At 33.7% G+C, this 19215-nt stretch overlaps 1 protein-coding gene and 1 long non-coding RNA gene across 6 annotated transcripts; one reads left to right on the top strand and one right to left on the bottom strand.

Moving 5' to 3' along the window:
- Positions 1 to 8005: 8005 nt before the first annotated feature.
- Positions 8006 to 10120, bottom strand: LOC106298557. Of its 5 annotated transcripts, none has more exons than XR_001261496.1 (9): positions 9827 to 10120; positions 9621 to 9668; positions 9502 to 9537; positions 9292 to 9416; positions 8894 to 9166; positions 8655 to 8790; positions 8436 to 8550; positions 8246 to 8332; positions 8006 to 8162 (listed from the first exon to the last, which is right to left on the bottom strand). It is a non-coding gene; the product is annotated as an uncharacterized LOC106298557 (long non-coding RNA). The 5 variants fall into 5 exon arrangements; XR_001261495.1 differs by lacking the exon at positions 9621 to 9668 and having other exon boundaries at positions 8894 to 8993; positions 9110 to 9166; positions 9827 to 10117; XR_001261493.1 differs by lacking the exon at positions 9621 to 9668 and having other exon boundaries at positions 8894 to 8999; positions 9110 to 9166; positions 9827 to 10116.
- Positions 10121 to 13853: 3733 nt separating this feature from the next.
- Positions 13854 to 17067, top strand: LOC106300194. The gene is made up of 2 exons (XM_013736289.1): positions 13854 to 14040; positions 14216 to 17067. Exon 2 carries the CDS (start codon positions 14222 to 14224, stop codon positions 16907 to 16909), a length of 2688 nt encoding a protein of 895 aa, XP_013591743.1. The 5' UTR covers positions 13854 to 14040; positions 14216 to 14221; the 3' UTR covers positions 16910 to 17067.
- Positions 17068 to 19215: the final 2148 nt, after the last annotated feature.

Raw genomic sequence — 19215 nt, 5'->3', positions numbered from 1 at the left:
GGCCGCGGATACTCTCTCTCTCTATGGGCCACGGACAGGCCTCTTGGTTCCTAGCAATCCACACTTGTTCATAACATTCTTTTTTACATCAAAAATCTATTATATTATTCATGATATGGAAATTTAAGACTAGAAAAAAAACAAAAAAAAAAACCAAAAACTAAACTAATGAAAAATACCTTCAAACTTGGCTAAAGTGTATGTCGTCTGGTTTTGCTCTCTTTGTATTTGAGTGATCTTGAAATCTTGAAATCTTCCTCGAAGAGATGTTATCTCCGCCAATTCTGTTGAAAAACTTGGCCATATTGTCAGATTTTGAATTATTGAAATGACATTCTTGCAGTCCATTCAAAAGTGATTGACATGTTGCGTATTGAACCATATTCTCCATAGACCAAATGAGTGCATCCAATTCTGAATGCAAAGATGACAAGCATATCTCTTTATTTCTCAAACCTAAGAGTTTTTCATCCCCAACCATATCTACTAAACAGTGAATTCGACGTCAACACTCCATATACCAAAAAAATACACTGCAAGCATAAGGCTTGTGTATTATGTGTCTGGTATTGCGGATGGGCGTCTTCTGAGTTCTTTTTTTGTTTGCATCAAACCATGAATGACATTCACTTTGAGCATGTCTTAGCTCCCGTGGGTCTCATGAGATTCTTCTAAACAGTTTATCAGTACGAACTTTCCAGAAATATCAAATTATCTATGGATAAAGATCTCTATCTAACTTCGAATCTTTTATCTGATTCTTCCTCCAGAACTAATAATCTAAATTGGAATACACACTTGTTCTTGGAAAAATGCTTGGACATGATGGTGTCGAAGCGAGCGCCCATGTTTATAAATAGCATGATTAACTGATTCATCAGATTTTCCACATCTAGAACAATGATTATCACGTCGCATATAGAGATGTGTTAAATTCTTTGTGAAAGCTAAATATCCTTATACTATCTCCCATATTAGATGAAACATTTTTGTGGGCATAACTCATTGAGTTTATAACACCCACTTTTAATATATAAATAATATTAACCATTTAAAACATAGCTGCTTAAAAATTAATTGAGTTTCTAACACCCACTTTTTAATATAAGTTATATCAACCATTTTGTAACATGAGTTACCATCTTTTTTTATCTATATATATCAAACACAAATCTCTTACTAGCCTCTTAAATCTGCTATGTCCTCATTCATTTAATGAAACATGAATATCCAATTTTACCCTTTTCTATTTATTATTTTGAAAAACATAAATTGATATTTAAAAAATTTCAAAATTTTAAATTTATAAATTTCAAATGTTTAAAATTTCAAAAAATTTAAATTTAAGTTTTTTATTTTTAGATTTTAATTATCAACGTACAACTGATTCAAATACGTTATCGTGATATAGTTTTAATTATAAATTTTGAATTTTTAAATTTAAATTTTTTTATTTTAAAATTTTAATTATCAACGTACAACTGATTCAAATATGTTATCGTGATATAGTTTTACTTAGTTATACTGAGTAGTACTAAGTTAGTTATACTGAATACTACTTAGTTGATTATATATAGTTTTAACAAGTTAGTTATACTGAGTTATACTAGTTATACTAAGTACTACTGAGTTAGTTGTACTAGTTATATTGAGTACTACTGAGCTGGCTATATTGAGTTTTCACACAACAAAACACCGCCATAACGACTACGCGTTACGACTAAAAAAGTATGGTCATAATTTTACGACGACTTTACATTGACATTACGTTGATATCAAAAATCGTCGTAAACTTACAATGACAACTACTCGTCATAAATTCGTCATAATATGACGATGAATTTACGACGACTTGCGACGACCTCTACATGTCGTCGTAAAGTTGTTGTTACATTATGACTAAATTACATCAATAACTTAGGATCTAATTAACGACTAGATTGCGAGTAAAACAGAAGGTTGTTGTAAACGTGATAAATGTTTGTATGTATGATTGGTAAAAATGGTGGCAATATAGTTGTTAAGTTATAGTAAATTTTATGATGTAGTTAATTCGTTGCAACATTCTCACCTACCAAATTCGAAATTTTCTTATAAATATGCACTACTCTCTCATTCTAAAGATCCACAAGAAAAAAAATTGTCTCATGGTGGCAATATCTATGAGCTCCGGAGTTGGATTTATGCACATAAATATTCTGCGGGAGTTGTGACAAACGAATTTCTCAACGGGACATAGATATTCATGTACCAGGCCGGAAACACACCTCTTACGCAAGAAACATGTAAAATGTTATGTCCCTGTCGTAAGTGCAAGAATACCAAGTTTGCTCGTAGTGAAACAGTTTGGAAACGTTTAGTAAGTAGAGGATTTACCCCACATTACTACATTTGGTTTCTTTATGGAGAGGGTGATAGTAGGAATGAAGCTAGGAGTAGTACTCACTTTGAAGATGGTGGTAATAGGGAAGAACCAAGTCATTTGCATCCTGAAAGTAGTTACCCTCAAGAAGATCATGTTGTAGATCATGATAGGATGCATGATATGGTTACATATGTATTTCGTGAAACAACCTCAGTAGTTGCTGCAAAAGTAGAAAATGTAGAAGAACCTAACTTGGAAGCGAAAAGGTTCTATGATATGCTAGACGCAGCTAATCAGCCAATTTATGAAGGTTATAGAGAAGGTCTTTCTAAATTGTCATCAGCACAGCTAGGATGATGAATATCAAAACTGGTCATAACTTACCTGAAGTTTGTATGGATGCGTGAGCTGAGTTGTTTAAAGAGTATTTGCATGAAGATAATTTGTCTGCTGAATCTTATTATGAGATTCAGAAACTGGTTACCAGTCTTGGCTTACCTTCTGAGAAGATAGATGTTTATATAGACAACTGTATTGATCTACTGGAGGAAAGATGTGGAGTTATTGGAGTGTAAATTTTGCAAGAAGCCTCGATATAAACCGCAAGGGCGTGGATGGAATAGGGTACAGTACCAGCGGATGTGGTACTTACCTATTATGGATAGGCTGAAGAGAATATATCAATCTCAAAAGACTGCAACAGCGATGATATGGCATGCAGAACATACTCCAAAGGAAGACGAGATCAATAATCCTTCCGATGCAAAAGCGTGGAAACACTTGAATTCAGTGCACCCTGATTTTGCAAGTAACATTCGCAATGTATGGAAGACAATACAAAGGAAAGAGCAACACTTCGTGAAGTGGTTGAAAACGCAGGTATACATCACAATATAATTAATTATGAATATAGTAATTATAATTTAAATTAAACATTAATGAAGTTATATATAATTACATGTTGATTATGATGATCCATTCTATCCTACGTGGTTTTACGAATTGATACAAGATCCGGTCTCTAAGGTCACCACGACACCTATGTATTTCACACGAGGTTACACTTTTCACACTTACGAGTATGGAAGTCGGCGATCAACGGTGAACTATGAAATATGTGTGAAAGGTGAAACAAATTTCTATGGAATCTTACAAGAGATCATCGAAGTGGAATTCCCCGGTTTGGTGAAGATGAAATGTGTCCTCTTCAAATGTGACTGGTTCGACCCCACCGTCAATAGAGGTGTTCGGTATAGCAAGTTTGGAGTTGTGGATATCAATGTGCATGGAGGTACAACAAATTTGAACCTTGCAATGAGACACTGTAATTTGGGGCTTAGAAGTGTAAAATGTATATATAACTTAAGATGTTTGGGATTTGGGGTTTTGGTTTTAGGGTATAAACACATGTCGTCCCTAATTCGTCGTAACTCATAAACGCGGGCCGTCTCTAAATCGAAGTAATGGAAAATCGACCCTATATTGTCGTAACATTACTTCTAAATTACGACGATCCCTAAACACGGGTCGAACCTAAATCGTCGTAATCTTTAAAAATGTGGGTCGACTCTACCTAGTCGTTAAGTTGTTGTTAAATTACAACTAAATTACATCCACCTATTCCTATAAATATGCCATACTCTCTCTTTCTAAAGATGCACAAGATAAAAACGAGAAAACGTTTAAAAAAAACTGAAGCGAGTGTCCGGTCACAAGAATAGTTCTTATCAACTCCGCTTAGCTTTTCCTCGGCTTCTCGAGCTGAGGAAAAGCTACGCGGAGTTGGTAAGAATGGTTCTAGTAACTGTGTACTCCCTTCTGTTTTTTAACTAATCGACCCTACATTGTCGTAACATTACGTCTACATTACGACAATTTAAAAAACGCGGGTCGTCTCTAAATCATCGTAGTTTCTAAAAAAGCGGGTAGTCCCTGAAACGTCGTAATATTTAAAAAACGCGGGTCGTCGTTAAATCGTCGTAATTTTACTACTAAGTTACGATGAAATCAAATTGTCTATATAAACTTGAACCCCATCGCCCTCACGCAGTTGCTCCTTTGTCTCTCTCTCTCTCTAGCATCTCTTTGTCTTCTCTCTAGGTACAATTTTTTTTATTTAGTTTAGGTAGTTAGTTTATGATGAAATTAGATTAGGTTTGGAGTTAGTTTAAGTGGTTAGTTTAGAAACGAAATTAGATTAGTTTTCTATTAACAGATTTAAATTTTTTCTAATAAAAATTTAAATTTGTTTGTTTTCTTAACAGATTTATAGATATGGTTGGTGGTGCTAGGAGAATACTTAGGGACAGGCCCACCTATGGAACTACATTCCTCGGTGTGCAGGATGATCCATCAGCTCCTAGTAGCTCTGGTACTGTACCCGCACCGGGATTTGTCCATGAGAGCCAATCTCAACGAAGATCACTGCAGGCGAATCAGCAGTCTATGCCTCTTCCTGCATCGTATGTGCCTCCTGCACCGTATGTGCCTCCTCCACAGCATCTACAACATCCTCCGCAGCCTCATCCACCTCCTCCAGATGCTTCCCCAGCTCCTGATGCTGCTCCAGCACCTGCTTAGAATTAGCTTTTGATGATATCTTCCACTTGCTCAGCTCTTTTCTGCAATCTCTGATCCGATTCGATACTGGAGCCCCTAAACGTTTACAATTCTTGGACCATGCTCTCAATACTGCACTCCTAACTTCAGGCTTATTGAGCATGCAGCTATCAAATCTAAATGTTCCTTTTTACCTTTCATGAGAATCCAACGGACTTAGCAGAACTGGTCTATAGTCAGACTTACACATATCCATGAATAATTTTGAGGAAGAGGAGAATATAAGAGACCAAGGTTTGTTTCCAAAAGATCTGTCAAGCTTTCTTTGGATCCATAACTTATTTCTTCTTCCTGCTCACATGAAACCATTACCAGAGCTTAAAACTTCCACCATCTCACGCACCTCCAACATTTCTGAGAAGACTTTGAAAGAATTATCACTTTGTCGCCTTGAAAGAATTATGTCACTTCGTCTTGGTCCTCTAATCTTTTCATCATTGTTTAGGATCTCATTGAAATCACCTAACGTTTCCCAAGACAACCTATACCTCTTATTTTATATATATATATTTTTTTTTAAATTTGAAACAACTATGTGTTTTGTGTGTGAAATGGGATAAATGGTAACATAAATTAAAATCTGAGTCAGTTTAGAGCTAACAACATGAAACATTCATAACCTTAGATAAAATAATGATAGGTTGTTAGTGTAAGCTAACAAAAAATACAAAAAAGTATAAATCAATGCATAAATTTATGGTTTAACTTGTTGGCCTTTGAGAGGCGAGATATACACACCACACGCGATAATTTTTCTTTTGACTCTTTTTCAACAATCTTGCTCGCTGAGGAGCCATTTCGGGTCTTCGATCGACGAGGTGACGAGTATTCCTTTCCTCCTTTGTTTCTTCTTTCATTGGTTATTGTGGAGATATGATGGATTAGTCGAGGTTCGTGTGGTTCTACAATGGCATATTTCTCTCTTCTCCGTCTATGGTTAGGTCTTTGGTGTGACATACCTATAAGAAAGCGATGCCACTCTCGTGGCTAGTTGGTGTTGATAGATGGTCCTCGCTGCTCGTGGACTGTGGTGTAAATCATTGCAGTGCATATATTAAGATATTTACATATATGGTAGTTACTTACATAAATAAAAATAAAAACCAAATAATAGAGAAATATAACATTAAAAAAAAACATTTTTAAGGAAAAAAATATTTTCAAATACTTTATATATATATTTGGTAACAATATTATCTAAATTATCAGAGATTTATTCATGATCAATCCATAGATTATAGTTTCTACCACACAAACCGATAGGTTTGAAAACATATTCGACTAAGTTTAGCATTTTCACTTGTTTCAACATTGCATATTCAAATTATTTTAGAATAATAGGAAACCGTAAAAAATGCATTCAACCTAAATTCGGAGAACGTTGAGAACAAAAATATATTTAATACTAGGGCCGGCCCGCCCTACGGGCGGAATATATTTTATTAATGATTTAGGTTATTATTTTTTGTATGATTTTGTGAGTTGCTTTTTTTGGTTTACATTTGCAAGAGATGTATATGATAATGATTTTTTTTTTCTTTTAGAAAATTTAGACGAGGAAGAATTATATGTGATAAAATATATTTTGCTTGTTTGTAATAATCATTTTTTTATTTAAGAGTAGTGGCATTGTTATGTTGTTGGAGCTTCAAATGGTTTTCATATTGTTTCTTTTTACAAAAAATTTGATTCCGTATTTGGTGTGTTATTTGTAGTTTGTAATATTTAGGTTTAGAAGGATTTGGTTGTGGGTAATTTTTTGTGTATGTTATAAAAGTAATTATCATTCTTGTTGAAATCATAGTTTTTCTGGTGATTATTTGAAGTTGCATTTCTTCTTAAAACTATAATGTTAAATTAAATGAGAAGAAGGTATTAATGCAAAGCAAATAAAAAGAAGAACACATTGAAACTGGAAAATGTGAAAACTGAGTAGTGGCCGATGAGTATAGGCACTTGTCAGTTACTGTAAAACCAACACTAAGAATTTCTCCATTTGTTTATAGTAATAACAATCACTATATCGATTTTCGAGATTTTTGAGATGTGGTGGCATTGTAAAGAACATATTAGTCCCATAACGCTTCTTTTTCAATATAGAAACGCCGCATAAGGAACATTTGATCAATCTCAGCATTTGTCTGCCCAAGACATGTTGGTTTTCTGTTGACGATCCATAAATTTCATGCATTCCTCATGTTCTTAAATGCATAACAAAATTATAGCATAAAAATAGTTACCTCAACACAGTTGTTGTTGTTTTTTTCCTAAAAATAATTTTTGTATAAATTAAGTAAAGATTTTCTTACTTAATCTTATATACTGATTTTTACAATCATTCATCTGAACTGGACGATTTTGAGATATTTTAAATTCTCTATGTTACAATTAAAATAAAAAGCAAAGAAAAACACATTGGTTAAGTGTGTATAATTGGTTTAATAGTTGTTCTTATTTGAGAAGGTTTGGTTATATATGTATATTTGATATAATTTTTTTTTTATTTGGAAGAATTTGGTTATATATGTGGTTTGAATTATTATGTTTCGTGATTGTCTTCTTATTTTGTTTTTAAATAAAACTATTTGATAAAAGAATCTTCAACTTCAGTCTCATTACAATGAACTAATATTCATAATTTGATGGTTCAGATAATTTCAAACCGGATGTATTTTCTTTAATTTATTAATATATATATATATATATATATATACATACATATTGATCTTTTGTTTTATTTTATATCTTTTTCATTTATACTCTTATATCTTGTTGTTGTTCGTTTATTTTTTAAGACTATATATGCGAGGAATGTAATTTTTTGTTTATTGTTTAAGATATATATTTTCTTTATTGGAATTTGGTATGTTCATTTGTTTGACAGTGTGATATTATAACTCGTTGGTCATGTGATGTCTACACCAGAATATGAGTTTATTGGTACCTTTGCATTGTAGTTGTATTTAGAAAATTAAATTTGGTCGACAATTTTGGTTATGGCACAACAAATATAGCATCAAATGTCTTAACGAAAGTAGATTGTTAAAATAACAAAATGTATGTGTGTCCGTAATAATTGGTATAAAAGAGAAGGTTTTGGTGATTAAAATTCTCATTTTCTGCAAATACAAAACCTTGGTCCTGACTGAGTAATTTCTTCAAAAGTGGAGACGTTGTCCTGTAACGAATGTCGTCTAGCTAGTGTTTTATTTTTAAAAGCAGGTAGAGCAAAGTAAAATATGTGAAAACATTAGTGTTAACCTTTTGGTCTTGTAGATCCTTGAATATCTCCTTGTATAAAAGGAAGTGGCTGAGACTCCTCTGGGTTTACTCCCGGTCCAGACCAGCCTTTGTATAGGAAGTTATATTTCCAAGTAATTCAAACATAACTTAATTCAAACATAACTGAGGAATATAGTGGACGATTCTATGTAGTGTGATAGTTACTTACCATGAGATGACCAGCTTCGTAGTCTCGCATGTTATGGAGTTTGGTCATCTCACCACCAAAATCAACAAATAGACCCTCATCGTGTCATCAGCTAATGCTCATTTCCACACGGTACCTGGATATCATAATTAAAAGCTAAAGCCAAAGCCAAATCCAAATCCGTATGTGGGGGTCTCTATTTGTTGGAAAACAAATTTAAAGCCAAATTGTCCAATATACCTGAGCACACCAATAGCTTTAGTGTTATTGCGGGACACGAAAGTGAATGAGATGACAGTTCGTTGGAGCTTCCTCGTGTACATTACATGAAGCAGGAGACATAACACCTTCCTCTTTCCATCTTGATTCCAGTCACCTTTCCAGTACAGACAAAATCAATTTCCGTACATTGCAAACTCATGAGAATCACATACAGAGTATAAGCTTTCAGTACTTAAAACAAATCAATGCTGTACAACCTGAGGCTTGGCTGTGAGAACGAACTTATTCAGCTTAGATATGCTCAGTGGTTCAACCTTGGCGTATCCCCTCAGCAAAGAAGGTGCGGGGTTGTTCCAACTGTTTCTAGAAGCCAGCGTACAGCGATGTGAAATATCACGTGAGAGGGCATTATGTATCAGTATCACAACAAACCGAAGGTGAATGTAGTAACGTAGGAATCATCAAACACTTACCGTTAAAAAAAACCTCCCCTGCATGAGTCTCTGGCGTGGCATTTAAGAACAGACGGCCTGACAAGAAAATAATTCATGGTTGTACCAAAAACATTTAGGTAGTCACATTTAACCAAAAGCAAGAGAATTTGTAATAGTGAGACGTAAACATTGTTGATTTAAAATTTGAGCAAGAACTATACCTCCTACAATCCTAGGATTTATGCTAGATGCGACAACAACTCGCGGATCACCCCCAAAACCTTCAAGCTTGCTGTGAAACGTCACAGCTTGTCATTCAAACAGGCTCACAGTCACAGACACGTCACTGCGTAGGGGTAAACATAAATTTATTAGAAACTTCTATTGAAACGTTGAAGTCCTATGAGTTAAAGTAATGGGTGTCGGCTTACATTCACGGTGGCTGCCATGAGAGTGGACTGAAACAACTTTGTAAAAGAAAGAACCATCAACAAACGTATCTAAATATCTCAGTGTGAAAGATTCAATAGATATCTGAATTGAAGAGTACCGAAAAACTTTTTTTAAAAAATGACCATGATATATAAGATCATAACACCTGCGAATACATAGATTAAACAGTTCTAAATTTATGAATGTCAAGGCCGGCGAACTGGAGAAAAACAATAGACTTGACATTTAAGATCTAAACCTCTTTAAACGTTTAAAGAAAGAAAAAAAGATTGGTAGGATGATTTCGATAGTAGGGATACTAACCTTTTTATACTCGAATCTCCACCGCTTTGCAAGAGCGAAGCTAACATTGAATGTTGATCGTGGAGGATGGATTTAAGGAGAACTTTAAAATGATGAATCCGTAACTGGTAGATTTCTGGATCGGAATGAAGAAGATGAAGCAACTGAATCGAAACCCAGAAGCCCTTTTTTCAAAAAAAAAAAGAAAAATCTGAATCCAAACCCTAGGGTGTGACCTGATATCGATATTGCGACGGCGAAGAAAGAAAGTGTCAACCTATACGATACAAAACGACGCGTTTATTGACTTAACTCTTTATTAGAATAGGCTTCATACAGCTCACCAAATATGCACAAAACCCCAAACGAAAATAACTATCTTCATGGTTTGCAAAGCCTAACACATACACCGTGAATAATCAAAAGCCCATACGATGAATAAATGAAACGGAGCGTTTCTTTCACATGGACACGTGTCGGCTCGGCCGCACAACTTTCTGACGTGGATTCCTACATGAAGGGCCCATGAAAGAGGAAAACACTCCTTTATATAATAAGATTCCTCAAATGTGAAATATATCATTAAAGTTCTTTCTTTCTTTTGGTAAAAGATTCATATCATTAAAGTTAGGTTACTGATTCTAATAAATGTACATTGTTTAACAAATCATAGAATACAATTTCTACTATGATATTTTAGAGAAAATCACATAATAAACCTTCAAAATAGCACTTACTGACACTTTAAACCTTGAACTTATTTAACTAACATATTAAACATTCAAGTTGACTTTTGTATCATAATAAACTTTCAATTTGACTTACTTGTTCATCAAGTCAAAATTGTGACTTGTTTACCTGTAAAAATAAAGATGACATGTCAGTTTTTTATTTATTTTTATTTAATTAGTAAAAGAAATTAACAATAAATAAAATTAAGAAACATAAATAAAAATTATAAAATTACAGAAAAATTAAAAAATCGAGGTTAAGAAAAATAAAATATTTTATTAAAATTTAAATTTTCTAAATGCAATTTTTACAAAAAAATAGATTCTTGAACTTTTTATGTATCATCAAGTCAAAAATAAACATAAATAAAAATTATAAAATCCAGAAAATTCAAAAATCTAATTTCTTAAAAAACAAATAATATTATCTTAATTTTGTTTATTTTTAAATGCAATTTTTGTGATTTAAAAAAAAACAAAAAATCATAAAAAGCACTAAAATTTTGTTTAAAATAAATAATTTCGATATATCACTATTAACAGTAGCAATGTTTGTCATATCAGCATTAAGAATAACATTTTTTAAGTTTAATCAATTAATTTGATATGCTTGAAATGGTGATATGTTCGGCTGTAATTTCTGACATATGGATAATAATGGTTTTAGACGCTATTATCATTAGGGATATGATCAAAAATATTACTCTTAATGATGATACGACGAAAAGTGTTCCTGGTGATAATGTTTGAAATTATTTATTTTTCAGTGCAAATATTTTAGAGCTTTTATATGCTTTTTTAAAAAAAAAAAAATTATATTTTTTAACAAAAATTTCATTTTTTTAAAAAAAAGTAAAAATTGAAGAAAATATTATGATTTTGTTGAATTCGATTTTTGAATTTTTCTGTAGTTTTCTAATTTTTTATTTATTTTTATTTTTGTTATTAACTAAATAAGCAATTTTTTTAAAAAAAAAACTAACATGTCACCTTCTTTATTTTTCATAAACTCGATTTTTTTAAGTTTTCTGTAATTTTATAATTTTTTATTTATGTTTCTTAATTTTATTTATTGTTAATTTTTTTTACTAATTAAATAAAAAAATAAAAAACTGACATGTCACCTTGTTTACAGGTAAACATGTCATAATTTTTGCTTGATGAACAATTAAGCCAAGTTGAGGGCTTATTATGATACAAAAACCAACTTGAATGTTTAATATGCTATTTAAATAAGTTCAAGGTTTAAAATGTTAGTGAGTGCCATTTTAAAGGTTTATTATGTGATTTTCCTTATTATATTGTTTAGAAAATGACATCTATTTTATGTAAATAAACAAGTTTAGATCGAGAAAACACTACTAACTTGATGTGAGTTTCTTATACTATTTTCTTTTTTTTTCCTTTTTTTTTGTCAACTTTGCTTTTTATTAAAGCATAAAGGCCCAAGGCCATAAGTTACAAGTAGAATCAACCCATCCCATTATTACAATCAGCCTAGTCGAAGCCCAAATTTACAACATAAAGTCTAAGAAAACACATGTTCTTTATAGAATAAACCTAGTTGCATAGCAGCCACGTGTATCTTGATGAGGCAATCGACGTTTCTGGATCCGAAGAAAGCACCGTCCGTTTGAGTCGCCGGAAAACTTACCGGCTAGTTGATCCACTTGACCGTTTCTCCTTTCCCTGCTCGCCGATAATCTCAAAAGATTCTTCTTTAGAGAGAGAGATGCAAGGCCTCGCCAGAACGCTTTCAATAAAGAAAACTCCATCCAATCTGATCTTGCTTCAACTTCTCCATGCTTATCAATCATCTTAATTTCAAATCCACAAAGGATACTCCGCTTTTTATATTGTAGAGCGAAGATTGATTCCTTATTTGAGAAAGAAATCAAGCATATCTAACGTGGAAACTTGAATCTTCAAAGACTAATCGGAATATCAATTTGAAAAGGAAAGGGAAAACGGATTTCTACACAACAAAAATCGTCTGAGCAAAGGGACAGTCGCCAAAGCGAAGCTAAAATCCGATAAGCGGAAGGATAGATCGATCAAAGATCGAATATATAACACCAAATTGATCTAGATCGATGAATATATACATCAAAACAAAAGGAGAGTTGGTGACCGGCGGCGATAACGCCTCCGGCCACCGGAAATCAACTGTTACTTAGAAGCTTTTAGAGAAAAGACGGAGAAAATTAGAGAAGAGAGAGAGTAGATGAAAACTAAACAAACAACTTCAATAATAAAATTATTTTTTTATTTTATTAAGGGCAAATCTCCAAAATAGCACATTTCTAAATTTATATCACAAAAATAGCACTCAAAAACTAAAATGACCAAAATAGCACCCTTCTAAGTTTATCATTTGAAAATTCTAATTTTTTTATTTTTCAAAATTTGAAATCTTATCCCTAAACCTCATTTCTCAACTTTAAACCCTAAACCCTAAACTTTAAACCTTAAACCCTAAACCATAAACCCTAAACCCTAAACCCTAAACCCTAAAATCTAAACCCTAAACCCTAAATCCTAAACCCTAAACCCTAAATCCTAAATCCCACCATTTAACTCTAAACCCTAAGTTTGTGACTTTTGATAAAACATTAAGTGCTATTTTTGTGATTTTTGACCTTGAATGCTAGTTTGAGAAAATAAACTTGATTTAGTGCTATTTTTATTTTTTTTTCTTTTATTAATTAAAAGGATAATTACAGGGAAGATATGATAAATAAAATTTTATTTTTGTTAGGACAATAGTAATGAATCTTTGTTCTATTTTTTTTTTTTAATTTTCTCAAATAATTTTTTTTTCAATTTTTTTTTCGATGGAGTACAAAATAGATAAACACTAAATTGCTAAAATCACTAAATTTAGATGCTGGTAATAAAAGCTTTGTGCCTTTAATCAATACTCTCTAAAACGGCAAAGATAAGTGTCTTTTCCCGTTCAAAGTAAAGGACCTCTTTGCTTTTACTGCCGCTAAGTACACACCGTCGGAATACTGACATGTGTGGAGCATCGGAAACTTGTGATGCGTCATCTATATCCCATCCCACTAGCGTAACAGCTAACGTGTTTTACACGATCCAATACTTTTCCGCCACGTAAGAATCTGGATACCGACGTATCGCATACCAACCTAATAAGTATGTAGTGAGTAGGTTATAGGGTACATACTCGCCCAGCTGTTGTTTCATCTGCTTGTTAACGTGAAAGCGACCGGTTGAGTAATTGTTTTTTCTGTTCTTATTAAAACAAGTAAAAAAGCCATTAATACCGAAAATACCCTTTTTATGTGTCTTAATTTCCCAAAGATTTGCGCCGCGTTACAACCCTCAAAGTTATATCTCTTTCAAACCAAGAGAGAAAAAGAAATGAATTTTCTCATGAGATTCTGATTTTCTCGTTGTGGGTTTTGTTCTTACGAGAAATCTAAAGGATTCACTTCTGGAAAGTTTTGTTTTTTTTTCCCTGCTCGAGCTAAGATTATTCAGGTGATTTACTTGTTTATGTTTCTGGAGATGTTGTTTGATTCTCATGAACCCTAGTTTTTGTAGATGTTGTTCGTTCCTGGTGAAGGGTTTTTGAATTGTTTGTGTGTGTTCGGTTGTTTTTTTAAAAAAAAATTAGTTTGTCTTTTTCTGAATTTTTGTTGTCGGAATGTTTTAGGGAAACATGGAGATGGAAACTGTTGAGGGAATCGGTGAAGAGACAAGACCGAGAGCTAGTTCTTCAGAAACTGGGTCAGCTAAACAAAACGACGTCGCCGTCTCAGGTGAGAAAACCCTAAAAGAGAACGGTGTTAGGGTTTCTGAAAACGGAGAGCACAAGGTTGCTGATGAGTCTGGTGTCATCGAAGATTGTGTGATGAATGGAGTTTCGTCTTTGCTAAAGCTGAAGCAAGATGTCAGTGATAATAGTGATGCCAAAGATGAAGATGGTGAAGAAGAAGAGCATGGATACCATGTAGGAGATTTCGTTTGGGGCAAAATCAAGAATCATCCATGGTGGCCAGGTCAGATATACGATCCATCAGAAGCTTCAGATTTGGCGTTGAAGATAAAGCAAAAGGGGAAGATGCTTGTTGCGTATTTTGGAGACGGGACATTCGCTTGGTGCGGTGCCTCGCAGTTGAAACCGTTTGCAGAGAGTTTCAAAGAGTGTTCTAACGTAAGCAGCTCGAGGGGAATTGTAACTGCAGTGGAAGAGGCGGTAGAAGAAATGGGTAGACACATGGAGCGCTTACTGATACGCGATTGCACAGTGGAGCTTGATAACCGTGTTGTTAAGAATGCTGGGATAAAGGAAGGTGTTGCTGTTCGTGATGTGAGAAGAGAGATGATTTCTTCTTTGCTGGTTGGAAAACCTGAAGGGATTCTTCAAGATGTTAAAGGGTTTGCAGAGACGGTTAGTTTCAGCGGTTTGCTTGAGCTTGAGATTGTGAAAAGGAAGGTGTCTGCGTTTTTTCGGTCTAAAAGAGGATATGGTTTGACTGAGTTTCCTGAGGCCCAACCAGTCCCGGGACTTGAAGATAAGAACAATGATGATGATGATGATGATGATGAAGACGAGGACTTTGATGATGGTGGTGCTAGACGTTCAACCGTAGAGAAAGGAAAAGAAGAAGAAGCGTTGGTCCCTGAAGAGTCGATTCAAAGACCGTTAGAGAAGTGCTCAGGGTTTCCTGATCACAGGCTGCAGCACAGGAGGAAGCAGAAGAGTATTGCTGAGATATTGGAGAATGAGTCTTGTGCTAGGGTGAGATTTGAGATAGAACCAGATGATGGAAAGGGGAAGTCGAGTAGGAAAAAGGTAAAACGCAGTGATGAGCTTGTAACCACCACCAATCCGAGGAGTAGAAGAATGAAAGAAGTTGCTTCAATTAAAGAAGATATCAAAGGCAAAAGGAAGAGGAAGAAAAGGGACGAGGAAGGGAGTGGAGAGAGAGAAGAGGATGAAGCAGATAATGATTCAACTCCGTTAGCTTCACTGCGAAAGAGGGCAAAGGTTGATGATGCTTCAAGTGCTGGAAATGGGGAGACCTCCACACAAAATACATCAAAGAGAGAGAGGAAGAAGAGCAGCAAGTACTTTTCGCCTGAGTTCTTGTCAGATTTTTCATCCAAAGGCAGAAAAAAGACCAAAACCGAACCTGAATCTTCCAAAGTTCCAAGTCAGAGCCAAGGAGGAGAGCTAATGGCCAATGCGAGTAACAGCCTCGTGGTGGTGGAAGAAGAGGATAATAACTCTTGTGAATTATTACAATTGGAGAATGGTGCAGGTCATCAAGAACTGTCAGAGGAGCTTAGTAACGCTGTCGATTTTCTGAGATTGGGAGCTACAACTGAGGAAATTCGGGATCTGATTCGTGTATCTGCTCTTGGTACAGAATATCCGAAAGACAGCAGCTCAAGAGACATGGTAAGAGAGTTCATGTCCATCTACAGAAGCTTCACATACCATGAGGGTGTTAACAGCAAGTTTCTAGGGAGTTATAATACTGCAGATACAGACAAGGAAGAAATGAATGGGACAGGCAAACCTGAGGAGATTGAGCAAACTGGAAAAGAAGAGAATGAGACAACAAAGAAACAGAGAAAACCAAAGACGCCAACATCTAAGAAGCAAGCTGATGAAGTAGAAGAATCCCGCAAAGAGGTGACTGAGACAACAAAGAAAGAGAGAAAACGTAAGAAGCCTGAATCAGAGAAGAAAGCTCATGAAGAAGAAGAGTCTACGAAGAAAGAGAGAAAAGCTAAGAAGCCTAAATCAAGGAAGCAAGGGGATGAAGAAGAAGAGGCGAGTGGGTCAACGAAGAAAGATAAAAAAGGTAAGAAGCCCAAGTTTGAGGAAGAGGAAACTCCCAATGAGTCTGGGAAGAAGGAAAGAGAGGGAAAGACTAAGAAGCAGGAATTTTCAGGAGCTGAGCTGTTTGTTACATTTGGTCCTGGTTCAACTCTACCTAAAAAGGAAGCGCTTATTGAAATCTATGGGAAGTTTGGAGCTTTGGATGAAGAGAGAAGCTATGTTTTAGACTCCAACTTATGCGCCCGTGTTGCCTTCTTGAACGTGGACGATGGAGAGAAAGCCTTCGAGTCTTCACTAGAGAACTCTCCTTTCGCTTCTACTTCCACAGTTAAATTCAGACTTAAGTATCCCAATGAGAGAGCAGGTGAGAAGAAAGGCGAAGCTGAAGCTGCAGAAACAAAAACTGTGGAGATGGAACACTTGAAGAATAAGTTTGAGGAGATGATATCATTGGTGGATAAATCTCAAGGAAGAATGACTGAAGAAGTGAAAGTGAAACTTGAAGAGGAGATGGTGAATTTGCTTGAGGAAGTAAGAAAGATGCCATTGTCTTAGGATTATGTTTTTATCTTGGTTGAGACGTTTACATGAGATTGTGAATTTGCTGCAAAAAGCAATGTCTTAGGATTATGTCTCTTATGTTGGTTGAGAATTTTCAAGAGACCTTTACAGGTTTTTAGGATATTTCTCGTCTTCTGCAAAAAAAAAAAAAAAAAAAAAAAAAAGACGAAACTCTTTCTGAAGCTGATGATACTTATTTTATCGTTGCATAGGTACAAATTTTGAACAAATGTCTTTGTCTTGCCATTTGACTAACTACCAACTTTGAGAAACTAAGCACATTCATGGGCTTTGGGTAGTACCATTCTCTTGAAGGGTCACTGATGCTGTAATAGTGTACGAGTCCAATAAGGTTGGTTATTGTTTTGGTAATAAGACAAGTAGGCTATGATCACTGTTGTGTAATCATTTGGAGCTTGATCATCTCTATGAATGTGAAATACTATTCTTGGAATTTGTCATCAATACAGAAGTACAAGTAGATCTCAGCATTACAACATGTGTTTACATTTTCTCGATTTAATACATGCATCTACTGAGCTTATTTTTCTCCATTATACATGTAAATCTCGGCAACACGCTTTTGTTCATCTGTAATATATCTGGCGAAGTTTGTATCTTGAAATTTTGAAATCTATCACTTTTTAATATGCTGTTGGAAAGAAAACTTGGGAGAGCTTGAAGTTAGCGTCTACGCTCGATCACATTGGTAATGTGGCTCAGATCTCTACTCTTTCTGGTTCTGTACATAAGAATGTTGTGATTGTTGAGACTGAGTCCGAGCTAGAGTACTCTGAATTTGCGGTAATGTCTTGCTTTGCACACGCTTATTTGCAAGAAAGGAATGTCGCATACGCTAATTGCTTTTATCTTATATAATATACATGCTTTCTTCACTCCAGACTTGCATTCAACACAGTTACTAGATCATAATGTAGATTTGCAAATATATTTATAGAATATCTGTAAAACATCAAACATTCATTTTTCCTATTGTTGTAAACGATAATCAAAAGTTAAAGATTAAGTTAGAAAATATGTAGTGACCTAATTGTTAATAAACCTTTTTAATGAATGTAACTAATTATATTTTCAGAAAATTGTAATATATTCAAATCATGCAATATTTCAAATCAGCCTCTCCTCTAGACATTATTTGCGAAATGATTTGTATATGTGTCATCACCACATTCATTTTCAACAGAAAAATGATGACATGCTTTTGAAAAATATGACATGGCATGGCATAAATGTAATTATGACATGTACAATTTTTTTAAAGTCTTATTTTTTCCGGCAAAATTTTTTAAATATAGTAATAACTAATAACTCTTTCATCATCACTGAAGTAAACTTTCAATATAAGTTTTTTGGCATGATCTTTGAAATATATTAAAAACTAAAAATTCATATACCACCACTAAAATGATAAATATTACATTAATAAAAGATAAGATATAATTACATCTATTTCTTACATTAACTTATATATCAATATAAGTATACATTAACAAATACAAAACTAAAGCAATACTAATCAAATGAAAAATTTTGATAGTTAAATGATTAAATTTTATTTAAATCTATTGGTTAATTAAGTTAATTAAATATTGATTTTTAAATGTTTAACGTCTATTAACTAAAACAAACAAACATCTAAATTTTTATAGAATTTATATATTTAAATAGAGGCATATTTAAAACTAAGGAATAAGAGATATTTAAGATAAATACAATATAATATAAATACAAAAATCATTTTATTTTGAAGTTTCTTGATAAGTTTACCAATTTTAGTCTTTGTAGAAATTCATTTGAACAAAAAATTTATTAAAATACATAAACTGCGTATAACGAGTGATAACACTTTGCACTTGCATGTGATAACAACAAAACCAGTCATGCCCTTGGAAGTATTTTTCGGTTGATTTGTTCTAATTCGTTTTGGTCTGAAGTTTCTTGATAAGTTTCCCTGTTTTAGTCTTTGTAGAAATTCATTTTGTTTAAGTTTTTGGAAATGTTGCTATTATAATCCTTTTAATACAGAACAAAATACCATTTTGTATAAGTGATAAAAACGATAAGAATGAATATGTGCTACGTACATTTAAATTCTTTTCTTTTTGAAGAACCGTATATTTTCTTCTTCTTCAAAGTTCCAGTTATTCTCTCTTTTTTGTCACTTTCTTTATTTATTCTCCAACAATTCGTTTATTCTTCAAAAATTCAAAACTATGTACAAACCGCGTAACGTGCAAAAATGTAATTCCAAATCTCTCAGTATAAATACAGTCGCCACT

The sequence above is a fragment of the Brassica oleracea genome, chromosome C6 (assembly GCF_000695525.1).
Source record: "Brassica oleracea var. oleracea cultivar TO1000 chromosome C6, BOL, whole genome shotgun sequence".
In the NCBI taxonomy this organism is placed as follows: domain Eukaryota; kingdom Viridiplantae; phylum Streptophyta; class Magnoliopsida; order Brassicales; family Brassicaceae; genus Brassica; species Brassica oleracea.
Note: the sequence above shows the minus strand (reverse complement) of the source record. Positions and strands in the feature narration are given on the sequence as shown.